Source organism: Pyxicephalus adspersus, chromosome 2, assembly GCF_032062135.1.
Source record: "Pyxicephalus adspersus chromosome 2, UCB_Pads_2.0, whole genome shotgun sequence".
Classification (NCBI taxonomy): domain Eukaryota; kingdom Metazoa; phylum Chordata; class Amphibia; order Anura; family Pyxicephalidae; genus Pyxicephalus; species Pyxicephalus adspersus.
Window position 1 is genome coordinate 106,091,881 of NC_092859.1, and position 14,726 is coordinate 106,106,606.

The 14,726-nt window shown below is 34.2% G+C and overlaps 1 protein-coding gene across 1 annotated transcript in view; it reads right to left on the reverse strand.

Moving 5' to 3' along the window:
* The window catches only part of SEMA3E (semaphorin 3E), a 79,994-nt gene that overhangs the window by 8,698 nt on the left and 56,570 nt on the right, over positions 1–14,726 (reverse strand). Inside the window, exons 6-12 of the mRNA XM_072401744.1 lie at positions 8,964–9,083; positions 7,973–8,115; positions 6,981–7,095; positions 5,417–5,486; positions 3,638–3,782; positions 1,785–2,007; positions 315–406 (exon numbers count right to left, since the gene is read on the reverse strand). Coding sequence (XP_072257845.1) covers positions 315–406; positions 1,785–2,007; positions 3,638–3,782; positions 5,417–5,486; positions 6,981–7,095; positions 7,973–8,115; positions 8,964–9,083 — 908 coding nt within the window. The remainder of the gene's footprint in view (positions 1–314; positions 407–1,784; positions 2,008–3,637; positions 3,783–5,416; positions 5,487–6,980; positions 7,096–7,972; positions 8,116–8,963; positions 9,084–14,726) is intronic.

Consider the following 14,726-nt stretch of genomic DNA (forward strand, 5'->3'; position numbering starts at 1 on the left):
CAAAAAAGGTGTTTTTTTTTGTTTAATGCTTAGTGCCATTTTTTTTTTTATTGCAGGTCTAAACAAGCCCTTTTTACTCTTCTTACTCAGAGAAGATTCAATATGGTGAAGCCCAAAGTGAACTTTGCTATAACACTGCAATTTCTGTCTGGATACTACTATTTGCTGCATGAACTGTAAATATCTTAAAAAAGGCTTATGAAGAGTCTTGCCTGCCTACATTTAAAAATTCTAAAACATTATTGATGATAATGTAATTGGATTTTAGGACTCGGTATGAAATCAGTAAGTGGTATGTATTTTTATAAGAATACCTTAAACACGCGAAGTTCTTCAAGAATGACTTCTTCCATAGTTTCTTTCTCCTGATTGTAGATGGTAATAACTTTTAGCACAATTCCATTATCTAATGCAGATAAAACAAAAAAGGGGAAATGTGTAAATAAAGTAATGTTCTATCTATTTAAAGTGATTATGAGCACAGATATACATTTTGTTATTGCACAACTAAAATCTTCTCTGATCATGAATCTAAATTCACTAAGTTTTTGCATATATATATATATATATATATAGATATGTATATATATATATATATATATATATATATATTATAACAATAAGAAGTAAATAATGAAATACATGTCCATTCTTTTGTTTGATAATAGGGTTTTAAAAAGTCACAAATGGTTGTTTGTGTGCAGCACCCCCATACGTGTTACATTAAACAAATTTGTTGCTGAATCAGAAGCAGTCAATAAGTGTCTCTGCCTTATGCAGGTCAACTTTTTCCATGACCATAGAGGGAGAAACGGATAAAGCTTATGTCACATGTAGGGAAATAAAATATTAAAACATTTCATTTTAATATCTAGCATTGCAGAAGAAGAAGGCAACTATTAAATTACCAAATTAAAAAAAATCAGTTACTTAAAACATGCATACATACTAAATGGATTGGTGCAACATTTTTTAATGAATTATTTCCTATTATGGATATATATACATATAATTTATTTTATGCATTGAGCTAGGTAAGATTATAATATTTTTTTTGCAGTCAGATAATTGTATTTCATATTAAAAATGAATATTTACCACTATTAACCAGCACACAGAAAAGCTACTGTTCAGCTTTTCTAAGCATTAATTTGCTGCACTATGTTTTTTTGTTATCACCCATGGAGGAATCATCTTGCTGTAACCAGAGTTAGAGTTCACATTGTACTGTATAGCACAGTACTGGTATACATTAATATGTTATACATTAATATGGCTATCTATTCATATTTGTACTGTTGCATATTTGTTTTTTCTTCTAGTAACCCGGGTCAGCATCGGTCTTGTTTTATTTTCCATTTGCTAGTTTTTCCTTGCTATATTGGATTAGTAGTTACATGGGGAATGTTGTTTTAATTGTTTTTAACTTTTTTTTTGGCATGCAATATGAAGTCTCACATGAATTTCTTTAATAAATCAACCCCACCGTCTTAAATCTGTAGGTCACCCAGACGGCCAAAAACCAAAGACACTGTAATAGGTTTTCTATTTTTATAATTTTAAACCCCAACAATTCCCTGTAAAATGTATGTTACCCTGTAATAAATGCATGCTTGTAGGATATTGATTTTATATAAATAATTTAAACGTTGGTTACATGTAAATGTTATTACATGAAATTTTTAACAGTACATTAATTTTAACTAATTAGACAAAAGTAAAGGTCTTACAAAAAAAGTAAATTAATCTTAACAATATACACCCTATATAGCAAGGCTTTTTACCTGTTCCCAGAAACATAACATGATATTGACCGTCCTCTGCCTCCACCCTGTCTACAGCAATCTGTTTCAAGTTGTATTTTCCATCAACCTTGACAAGAATAGGCCTTTTATGGACAGGTTTAATGGTCTCATACATTAGAGGGTGACTCCTAGCAAAGCGTAAAGCCTCATCAGGATAATCCTTGGTAGTCCCATAATGACCTCCATTTACCTTGCTTGCACACTGAAAATCAAACAACAAAGAAAAGTAAATGTCAATTACTTTAATTTTAACCATATGAATGGTATGTGCAGCACAACGGTGAATTAGTAAATCCTAATTTTTGTTTGTTGAACTAGCAATTCTATTCAGGCCTAAAAATAAAATTAACATTATGGTAATGCATAGACAGTTTTTATATGAGTGTCTCTTTATCATTTAAAAAAAGAATAAGGGGCAATAGAAGGCATAGAGTGCATTAGTATAATAAAGATAAGATAGGTGATATATACAATAGACTTGTAGTAATAAATAATGTTCTCTTTACACATATTTTAATGGCATTTTATCAGGTTAACCAGAAAAGATTTGGTTGTAAAATGTCTTCTTTTTCTGCTTCACCTTCCTAGCAATGTGGTTATTATTTTTTTTTTGCAACTTTTATCTGACCCATTCATAAGCATGTATCTGTAGTCCTGTGCTCTAGACTATAGACTTTGATCGACCTTTAGCCTATTAATAAATGAAAGAATGAACAGAATGTAAACTGCCCATATAACAATTCAATATGCAAATCAAAATATGTTATTTGCAAAGTAAAACAACTGATCAATGTGAATGTATCTTTTTTTATCCCATAATTTAATTACATCAAGAACTAAATATGTTTTTCAAAAGTCTCTATTGTCTAGTAGAGTACCAGCGTGCAGAAACACAGCTTAATACTGGAACCCCTGCATTTAAAGTATGGATATGAAAGGTGATAAAAATGATCTCTCATTCACATTAGACATTCCTAATATACACCTCATGGCTGACTCATAGCAATCATTTAAAAAGTATGACCTGTGGATCTGTAAATCATAATAGTCCCAAGTTTACCCCCACCAAGGGTTAGTGCAATGAGTTCTGTCAACAGCTGGGTAATTACATATTCATTCTCTCCAACAATCACATTAATATTTCCAAGTTTAGAACTCCATGCAACCAACACAGAGACTGTTCTGTAGTGAGACTTCATGGCTTAATTAGCAGTCACATGCAATTTGATTGCTGCTTGGCATTGCATTAGTTCGATGTGTCACGCCGTTCCACACTGAATAATTTAGCTCAGCTGGAGGCACAAAGAAATAGCATAAAATGATTGCAGAAAGCTGGTAGTTATTTTTGGCAGGTAACATGTCTTTTGTAAACTTAGTTTAAAATATATTATGTTGAATAAGCTTGAAACACTTAAAATGCAGCTGTACAGAAGTGTGTGTATGTATAGTGTATAGTATATATATATATATATATATAAATATATATATATAATAAATAGGCACTTTAATACTGCATAAGTGCATCTGTCGAGTGCATCTGAGCACAGTGAAGTAACGTTCTCTCGTTCTCCCTTCTCTATTGAACAGAACGGTGCTGTGTGTACAGCGCTCATTCATTCATCTGTCTCTCTTTTGTCTCTGGAAACAATCTCTCCTTATTTACGCTATAACTGAACATGTGTATGCAGCCTACGTCACGAATTAGGGAGGATCTGACTTTGACAAGAAAGGTAATCAAAGGGTATTGTTTTCTTTATAAAGCCTATGCATTACACAGTAACTAGATTTAGTACTTGTTTTGACTATCTGCATTTTAATAGTAAAACACTTACTGAGCCAGGCCTTGGATAAGGAACTCTGCCTTCATACATTGACCAGTGGTATTCTGGTCCTTCCTTGTGGGCATACGGGCCATGAAATGCCTCACGTATACTAGCCATATGGTAGACACATACTGCATAGCCTTTAAAAATATTGCTGAAAAACAAAAAAAAAATATGTTTTATTTTATCTTTACCATAAAATATATTATCTTCAGAAAACTGAAGAATAACCAGGGACATTAACAAATCATAACCAAAAAGCATTAAGCATGAGAAAATATTTGATCTCTAAATGAGAAGTACAGAAAAGACCCCACACACATAAGTTGTGTGCCCACACTATTGTACTAGAACCATGCTTCTCTGTCCACTTAGTAAAATCTCCAACTAACCTATCAGTGGCATCTCATGTTAGAGGCATTTGGATGATGATTAGACACAAAAGCCTATAAAGAAGCTTGGAGATGTTTAATATATTCTCAATAGCATGCTAAATTATCAGAAAAAGTAGGTCATGTGGCCATGTATGTGCGTAATCTCTCAGTATAGCTCTACTTTACCAAAGTGCACCTCAATAGGATGCAAAGATTTATTTGAATAAATTTATTGGTAAAATATACATAGTTAGTTAGACTTACTACATTTTTCACGCAGTAAGATCCATGTATCATAACCCCAGTACAGCCTTACATTCCCAACCTTTGGAATGGAATATCTATTTTAATTGATGTCCCTGCCTTTCCCTGAAGAAGTGAGTGAAATACGCCAGGACCAACAGACATTCATCGGTCTATTTTGATTTATTATATTTTTTAAGCCTATCCTTAAACTTGTACAAAGCTGGCATATCCTTAAAACAGTGGGTCTGTATTAGAAAAGTAATTGTGCAACCTAAATAAACTTTTCTCATTATGTAATTTGCCACTGTTCTCCTTTCTCTATGCTTGTCCATATATCATTTTGAATATCTACGTATATTAGGGGCTGGCAAACCTTGAACAAGGGAGATAGAGGATGCGCTATTCAGATTTACTACATAATTGGAATCTAAACAACTGTGATAATTGTACAAAACCACAACATATCCTGGTTCCACAAATCATGTATTGCTAATAGTAGTGGGGAAAAGTGGTTTTGTACAGGTAGTCCCAGAGTTAAGGACATCCAACATACAGACAACTCCTAGAACATTTCTTTCCTGCTCGTTCCTGTGCAGGGGGGAGGATTGATGGGGGGCAGGGGGCATTTCGCATGACTTGCAGAAGAAGTCTTTTTCTGTTCTGCAAGCTCTTGTAACTCTTTATTGACCAAGACAAACTCTGCAGTTGTTTCTATTTGCATATCAAAGCACAGCTTTCTATAATGAATGTCTAGGCTCCATAAATTTTTTTTTTTGCTTTGTTTGTGATTAGCTCACATTGAAGATTTTATACATTAACTGACACCACACTGACTAATAATATGTTGAGACAAACATCTGTCCCAATTGCATTTATTAAAACATTGTACTTGTTCAGACATACATACAAATTCAAGTTAAGAACAAACCTACAGTCTGTATCTCGTATGTAACCCAGGGACTGCCTGTATAAGAAAGGCCCGTGGTATAGCAGTGTAAACATGTAAAAACAAATTCAAATGCAGTTTAGCAGCTTTAAATATAAAAATATAAACAATAAATATACAGTGAAATATTTTTTTCTCTTACATTAAACAAAAAAAGCATTAGAAATATATTGGGTAATGAATTGCATTCACAAACTTTTAAATAAAAACAATAACTCCTACCTGGTGGTGCTAAACAAAGCAAATATCTCAGGGTTTTTACCATCTCTGGTGTTTAACAAGAAAACATCCTCTGCAACAAAGAAATAGGAAAATGAATGTATCCATAGTATTTGTACTTATTAAAACAATATTAATGATCATCATAGTCTATCATGTATTCCAGGGGTGTAAAACTCTGGCCCGCGGGCCAAATCTGGCACGTCCTTTTATACTGACAGGTGAGCTCAATATTCAGAGAATGCAATGTGAAACCAAATGAATGCAGCAGTTTGTTTGGTTTCACATTGCATTCTCTGGCAAAGTAAAACTATTAATCTCAGTAAGAAGTAACAAGAACACATGAGAAGCGCATGCAGTAATATGCAGTGGAATCACTTAGATCAATCCACTGCATATTACTGCATGCTCTTCTCATGTGTTTTTGTTTCTTCTTATTGAGAATATTTGTTTTTTCAATAAATTTCAAGTTTGGCCTGCAACATGGTCTAAGTTTTTAATTTTGGCCCTCTGTGTATTTGAGTTTGAAACCCCTGATCTATTGTAAACAATAACAGCATTCCCAACACATGATTACCATTTTAATCTGTTCAGGTTTATCTTTTATGAGTTACAAGTGGGTAGACTGAGCTTGGCTCATTACAATATTTGGCTACAGACCCACCAAATCACCAAAAATCAGTCTCATCCTGCCTCAGAGTGGTTCTAAATATCTCCTATTTTAGCAAATTCTCATTATACCCTGCCTTTCAATTCAAAATGAGACACTGCTAAATGCTTGTTTGTAAGACATAGTACAGCATAAAAAAAGGCGAAGGACACATAAGACGGGGTCATAAAGATGTGTTTGGCCAACAGATCTACTTATATGTTTCTTCTATTGGTGATATTTACTAAACATTATATTGTTTTGTAAGTAGCCAAGCCAGCATTACACCTAATTAGGATTTTAGGATTTTAAGATTAGGACCATTTTACAATGTTTGGTCTTTGTATAATTATTCTTTGAACTCATTGTACAGTATTGGGTCTTAATCTTTACCCTTGTGTCAATTTATGTAAAGTAAACATAACCTAACCCCAATGCTTACCACAATATTGAAAATTCTAGCCACCTTGGATGTCATGTTGATACATTGGTCCCATTGGTTTGACCTGGATCATTGCTACAGCATGCTTGTTTTTAGTCTTTGACTTAAAGTTAGTGAATCAAGATACTAGCATTTTCAGACAGTGGCCAGCTACGGCAACTTCGATGCATGAAAGAAGTACTTTAAATGCAGAGTTTGGAGCATAATATAGCGATCTAAGCTACACCATTACAATATGTGCATGGAAATTTCAACAACTGTAGCAGATAATTTTGGCAGTAAATAAAACTTTTACATTCATGAGTGTGACACTGATATCTAATAGAGAGATACCTGGAAAACGATAACTGTGGAAAAGCACATATTTCCATTAAATGTTCTGAGATGTACAAAACTGCCTCAAACTGTACAATGCAAAGGTGTAAAATACATTTAAAAAATGTAGCAACTATACATTGAACATTTAAAAAGTTTACCTAGCTCATCAAAGTGTGTGTCAATCCCATGGGGACCGGGTACAGAGCAAACCAGTCTTGATTTGAGAAATGTAGTCCATTTATTTACCATCATTCTCTGACCCCCAACGTCATTCTACAAAAAATTAATTAATATATTATTATATATTCATATATATATATATATATATATATATATATATATATATATATAAAGAAGAAAGTATAAAACATTTACTGTCTGAAAAGTTCTCTTAACTTGATACTAGAAGAGTTTAATAGGTCTACCAAAAACTTTAAAACAAATAAATCAAAGCTAGTTCACAGAGAGTATATTCCAGTAACTGCGTGTTCCTGTATCATAACACATTCAGTCCACCCACATAGTGATAAATGTTCATGAAATCATAATAGTGAATGTTCCTTATACAGTCACTCAGCATTCATGAAAAAGCTACAAAAGCTTAGTCCTAGGGTGACAAAATTTAAAGTTGAACCAAATTTATTTAGTTTCACTCATGAGTCATTGCATTCAGGTTTGTTATAAAAAAACATAGATTATAAAAGACACAGGATAAATATTTCAGTGTTTATTTCATAAATTGTGAAACAAATATACAGTCCTACAAAATAGCACAATGGTAGGAAAACAAATCCATCTATATCAGTATATACCGTACATATAAAGCGGTGTTAAAGTCTGCCCTTTAATACAGGTATATAATATTCTAATCTTATGTCCCAAGGTTCATGTAGGCAGATTCATAGAAACTGGATTTAATGCATGTCTTAGATAACACAAGATTTACTAGAATTTTATAGGCCAGGCCTAGACATCAGATCATCAAATCTGAGCACTTAATAGTAGTAAAGACTTAATGGATAAACATTTTACCAAGTATTATTCTTACGTAATAACTCTTTGTGAACAGAGCCACATAAACCTAAATACCTATACATGTCTACAATAGTTAAAATATTGCATCTTATATTTGTATACAAAATGTACTTACAGCACAGTCTCTTCCCACCCTAGAATAAATAGCTTGGGCTCCGTTGTCTCCTTCCATTGCCTTTTCAGTGTAAAAGAAGTATATTTTATTGTCGTCTTTGTCCTCATTGTCAGGAATCATAAAGGAGCCTACAAACTTCGGTTCTATACAAAAAGTGAAATAGATCAATACAATGTTATTATTCAAACAGCACAGTTACTCTTTGCTGTAATCCTATTGCAAGTATTTATTTTTATTTCTCCTTTGTAATGTTCTTTAGTTCGATATTTCCTTATGACAACAGCCTGGTTTATAGGATAGTACTTCCCAATAGTTTAAACTTGGTGGTTGTGGCTGGAAGCCTCCAAGGAATGGCGGAGTGGTGGCTATTTTTGATGTTACGATCTGCTATTAGGACACTAAAAATATATTGTAAAACCCAAATGATGATTTTAGATAAAAAAAGATAGGAAGCTTCCAAATATACTTTGATGGGTAAAAAGTAGTACAACTGCCAAACTGAAAAATATAAATGTGATACTAAAATCCATCTACACTTATACCACTTTGAGTGCAGTCACCTATTATTACATTTTTTTCTTTATATCAAACCAAAGGACACCAGCTTGTGGTAGGCTGGGGTCTGTTCCATCCTTCTTTCCCACCTTATTACAGCGAGGCCTCTAATGAGTGGCCTTAGGGGGAGGTCACTCACCACAGTGATGGGCCAACAGTAAGATGGAGAAGCTATGATAGGGAGGCTATAGTCAATGATCATGGGAGCAAGTCACTGGTTGCATTACACAGTGGCCCAAGTTTTAGTGGCATTTGAATGACCTACAGGGAATGAATCTGGCATGTAGACATACGGTAGTGTCAACTCATTTTTTGGTAATACCAGAATATTTTGGTAAGATACTAGGAAAAGCTATTTTGTGACCAGATATGTTTCCATCAAACACCCCCAGGAGTATAGTGGAGGTAATAAAACAAATGATTTTGGTTTGATTACCTTTTAAGATTCGATCATCATCATGCTCTGTTCGAATGTATGGCAGATGTCCCATGCTCCTAAATAAAGTGGCATCTCTTCCCCAGAAGTCATTGTACAGACCAACAAATAATTCACCACCTGTTAGAAAACAATACAGTTACGTGGTTTAGCTGTATTTCAGCATCCTATGCTTTCTGCTTATATTATTTCCTTGTTATCGAAACATATGGTTTAACTAGTGATGTCTAACACTCCAATGTGTTTCATAAGCTCTAGGTTGGTAAATCTTACCACCACTGGAACAATTTGGTTGATTGGAACAACAATTGGAATTTTACCTTCAGCTTTCTTTAAGTTTCGACCTTTGGTCAAGAGAAATCTGAGAGGTACATAAGCACTTTGCTGTAAAACTCACCTAGGGTGTTTGCTACTGATGGTTGTTCACTTTGATTGCTTTATGTATAGTAATAATTGTAAGCAACATCAGGAAAATTGCCTGCTAAGTTTTATTCCTTCAGTTCAGACCAGCAATAGTCTGCAATGGAGTATAAAAGGTTGATTCCCTAGTAAAAATGCAACTTTTTGATCAATAAGAAGTCTGCCATATTATAAAGGGCTCTCAATAAGGTCTGAAGATTATCATACGTGTTTGTTTTTTACCCATTAGACTGGTAACCATCAGATTGCCACTCGTTTTTTCACTGACTTGCACAATGACTGGATGTGCATATTGGAAAAATTCTCTATGAAGAAATAATTAGAGAACAATAGGAATTACCATAGAATGTTCCAACCCAGTGGACTGACTTGTCAGCCTTAAACTGAATTATTCTTCATGATAGAACAACATCACAACAGAATGAATCTTAGGTGCAGTGGCACTTTGTAGTGTATTTAGGTAAATTCCAATGTATGAAGGTAACAAATGTTGCAAGTGCAAATATTTTACCCCCATGTTTTGGAAAATTCCTTACAGATTTTTAAGCACACAGTTATTTACATTATATAAATACATTATTTAAATTATATGCAATAATTCATGTAAGTTATTAAAGGCCTTACAACTTAATACTAATGTGTGTTAACTCTTGAAAATTACCTTCTCTTTGGCCATTCACAAGAAGGTATACATCATCATTAATGTTTAAATTTATTGAATAAAAGCTATTTCATGATTTGCTCCCAAGTTGTTAAAAAAGGAACATTTTGTAATACTGAGTCAAGAAAACCTTCTGATCAAAGTACTGTACAAATGTTAAAGGTGACCACTCTGGGAAATTGTTTCAGTTCACTAATCAGAGCTACATAAAGGCCAACATGAACGTCTGAGTAGAAGTATTCCTGCAGGATGGCAAAATATAAAAGTTGTATTGTGCAGATCTTCCCAGTCTAAATAGGAAACATATGGTGTTTTATATAGTATATTTATTTGGAACAATTTGAACTCTAGTTCATTGGCAAATACCTTTCATACTGACATAACTGACATCACATAGGCAGAGCTGGTCAATGTCCACTAGGTGGCAAACTTACATCAGACTAAATCAGAAACAGAATGTGCAAGGGAAGGAAAGAATGTGGGACTTGCAGCAGTTGACCTATTAGAAACAAGTAAAGGCAGTTTCTATACTATATATATATTTTCTATATTATATACTATAATATTAGTATGAAGTATATTCTGTGCATCTTCAGCAGCAGGGTCATGTTTAAAAACTTTGCTGATTAGGTAGGCAAAAGCAATATAAGCTTGAAAATCTTAACTGCATGCCATTTATTTTGATAAATCACTGTGCATCTTGTGCTGACACACATACACACACTATATTTAAAAATATTTTTACCTTTTCTGATCCTTGTTGCATTTCAGTATTGCAAAACTCCTAAGGCCTATTGCAGTCACTTTGTTTATACATTGCTTCCTAATTGATTTAATAAAGTTCTCCAAGACAGAAAGAAGACTCTCATAGGAGAACCTGGGTGTTTTACGGCAATCCTGAAATGGATTTATTTAAAAAATTTGCTATAAGTTTGCAAATGTTTTCAATCCTAGACCAAGTCCATACCAAGTTTGCTGGATCACCCAGGTTCTCCCATGATAGTCTATGTTCTCCAGGTTTGGAGAACTTTAATCTATCAGGCCCAATGTGGGTTGCAATAACCAGTTGTATTCTCATCTTAAAAACATAAAAGTTTTGAATATTCTTTAATATAGTGTGGAGTTCATTATAAATGTGTACTAAAACATATACAGTATATACTGTATATGTTTTAGTACACATTTATAATGAACTCCAAGAACAGTTAATTTTAGATAGTAAAAAGTCTGTCTGATGTTGCCAGGAATGAAGTGCCTTTTCTAAATGATATGATGTGCACATTTTTGTGCACTGTACACTGCCATTAAAGGCTACGGTAAAGCTAAAAAACACAAGCCGGAACACATGAAAATGTTGGCCTTTTCTTTGTTTGTTTTACCCATAATTAATATAAAATAAAATTGTACATGTATTGTAAACGATTGTAAGCTCTTCTGGGCAGGGTGGTCACACTTGCAACCCTTATTTAATGTACATTGCTGTGTAATATGTTGATGTAATATAAATAGAGTTTATAAATAATATTAATCATAATAATAATAATGATAAACATGTACATGTAATACAATATTTTTCATAACTGAGGTAACATTGTGAAATAGGTTATAGAATTTTCTTCATTACTGTTTGCCTTTCATGAAATGAATATCCTTGAATATTCTTTAAACTGATGTTTGTATCTAACTGATGAGAACACTGGAACACTTTGTGGGTGAGGAACTGATGATGGGAATGGTCTATGTATTCTATGAAGTACTGCAGACTGTGCTCTGTAAATTACTATCATAAATAACTCTATATGACAAACAGTTTCATGCTTGATATAATAAAATAGGTGGCAGAGCATTAAAATAATGACAAATTGCTAAATCAATCTTTTCATTGCCAAGACATGAAATAGAAGAACGATCAGAAATAATATATGCCTTTGGTGTTTGGTGATCACTGTGACTGGGCAGCTCTTAGATCTTAGTCAAATCCTGGCTGCAGATGGCTCCCAAAACAGATGTTGGCCATAAACATGACAAATCAGGTATGTCAATAATTGAAAATCCACAGGCATATAGGCTGATTTGTGGCCAGAAGGCATCTATGACTATGAACCAACCAACAGTTTGATTTTCCAGAATCAGTGTGCCAGGTAATATTTTTAAAATATACAATTAAAATGTGTGAAGAATATTCTCCAAAGGATACAACGCAGCGGGGGCATGATACAGAGAAATCTACCTAGCAAGGGGGCCAAAGTGTTAATATAAACACTATGTTCTTCATTATCACATATTGCACTTTACTACTTTAAATCATTAGTGTGTGTATGGTTCAAAGCTTGCCACACATAACAATTTTACACACACTTCTACACAACTACACAAGTTCTTGTAAAACTAGGTAAGGTAACCCATTCTATATTGCCAGCAAGCCACAATCAAGGAACTGATGTAACGTTTTAGCTTCCACATTTTAATTCAGTAGGCCTGAAATGCTCACTAATGAGTTATTTGACTATATAAAAGCATAGCAGGCAATCCAACGTTGCAAATTGGCATTGACAGTTATTATACAAATCCACATGTTTAGAGCATATTTTTTGACTCTATATTGTTATCTTGTTGCTTGTTTGGTTTAAACTTCAGACTCAGCATTCAACTTGGTGTAGGTAATCTTTCATTGTTAAGACTCCATGTGAAGCAGAACCTTTCACTGATGGGTATGTATACATTCCAGGATGATGGTGGGAGTCTCTTTACTAGCTGCTGAAATGACAGAGTAGCTGCAGATCACCAAATTTAACCCCCAGATTCTCTAACTTGCAGCTCTGTCACTGGCAGGGAGCAAGGAGGTGCCTTGGCATCAGAAGGAATGTAGGCATGTGTCAGGAGGCGAAAGTGCTACAGAGAAATGGCTAATACATATGTGCTTTAAGTAAAGCATCCATACAGGTGCATGGGCAGAAGCAAGGACATTCTAAACAAACTAACATTTTTACAAGTAGATGATTTTCATTTAGCATAGTGAATGATTTTCATAGAATACCCAATCAATGTTTAATGAAATGTAAAAAACACAATTTTGTTTGCATGATTGGTGCAGCCTATATTGCTTATGAAATCAACCATTATAATCATATGTAACATTTTTTATTTGCTGTTTAGACACCTTTTTAGTGCATATTATGATGTATGCCTTTGCCTATTACTTATATAGATAAATGGCCACTTGCATGCTCATAGAACACTTAATCTTTGTGGTTCATCTCTTCCATTGAAAAGAGAAAGGAATGAATAGCTGGACTGATAAATGCTGAACAGTAATATACAAATGTAGTAGGTATGAGTAGAACTTTTAATGGAAATACCTTTTTTTCTATTGCATGGCCTGAATTCAGGCGAATCAGAATGCGTGTAATAATGTTTCACGACACACATTCAGTAAACCAAGTTTTTTGTTGGTTACTTGAGACAACTCATGTACTGATATGACAGTGAATATAATTTATGGTGTGTAACACTAAACCCAATTTTCCTTTTTTTCTAGGAAAGTCCACAGAACATGGTTTACTGGGCTTAAAATGAACAGGTTTGGCTGTTGGAGTAGTGTAGATGACAAGTTTATGTGGATAGGCTTATGTTAGCACATATTTCAAACAAAATCACACAAAAGATCATTGTTAGGCTGTAAAGGCCAAGTTCAGCCACTCTTTGGAGCGCATATAAAACACTGAACATCTGCACATATTTTATATGTAAAACATCAAATAGGAAACAATACAAATGATTGTGATATGTCAGTATTTTATGCATTCTGTAAAACCTCTTAAATGTTTTACTGTAGTATTTTGAAAACGTTTCTAAATTAAATGTTTTCTAGATTAAATTATGTGACTTTGAGTAAAGAACAAATGCTGTTCCTAGACAAAAAGTGACACAAAGGGCTCTCTTTATAATACAGGGAATCTGACATTCCCTCAGACGTTCCCTGGTGGGAATCAATTACTGTCATTGAAACACACGGACCTGGAAGAATCCCACTAAGGAATGTCTAAGGGAATATCAGATTCTATGTTTATTAAACAACAAACCATGCTGTGTGTGTAATTGACTGGTTTTGGGTAAGGGAAGGTGGGTCCAAGCAGATGGTTTTTTGGGCTGGAGCCTCTGAACTCCCCAGTCATGTTTATTCTAATGCTGTATCTACAGTACTTATACTACTATTAATAATATTAATTAATATTTAATATTAATATTTGTGTATCATATGCAAGATGTAGTGTTTTTCACAGTTGGAGGGAGGGCAGAATTACAACATTACAAATACTCTGCCAGACCCTACAACCAATGATGAGTTTCACCCAGCCAATGAACTAAGTGATCTTTATGACTAAGAATATTAGATAAGTTAAATGCCCTTAGAGGCTAAAGCTGCATACACACGTCAAATTTTTCTCGCCCGATAATCGGCATCGGCCAGATATCGGGCGAGAATCTGGCGTGTGTACAGCCCAGGTCGTTCATCGCCAGGACGAATCCACGGACGATGAACGATGAGCGATCCTAATGCAAGGGAAGGGGGAGAGCGCGCAGCAGGGTGCCGCTCCGTCGCTCTCCCCCTCCCCTCTCCATAGAGCAGAACGGTGCTGTATGTACATCACTCGTTCATGCTTCTTGCGGTTCTTATCGTT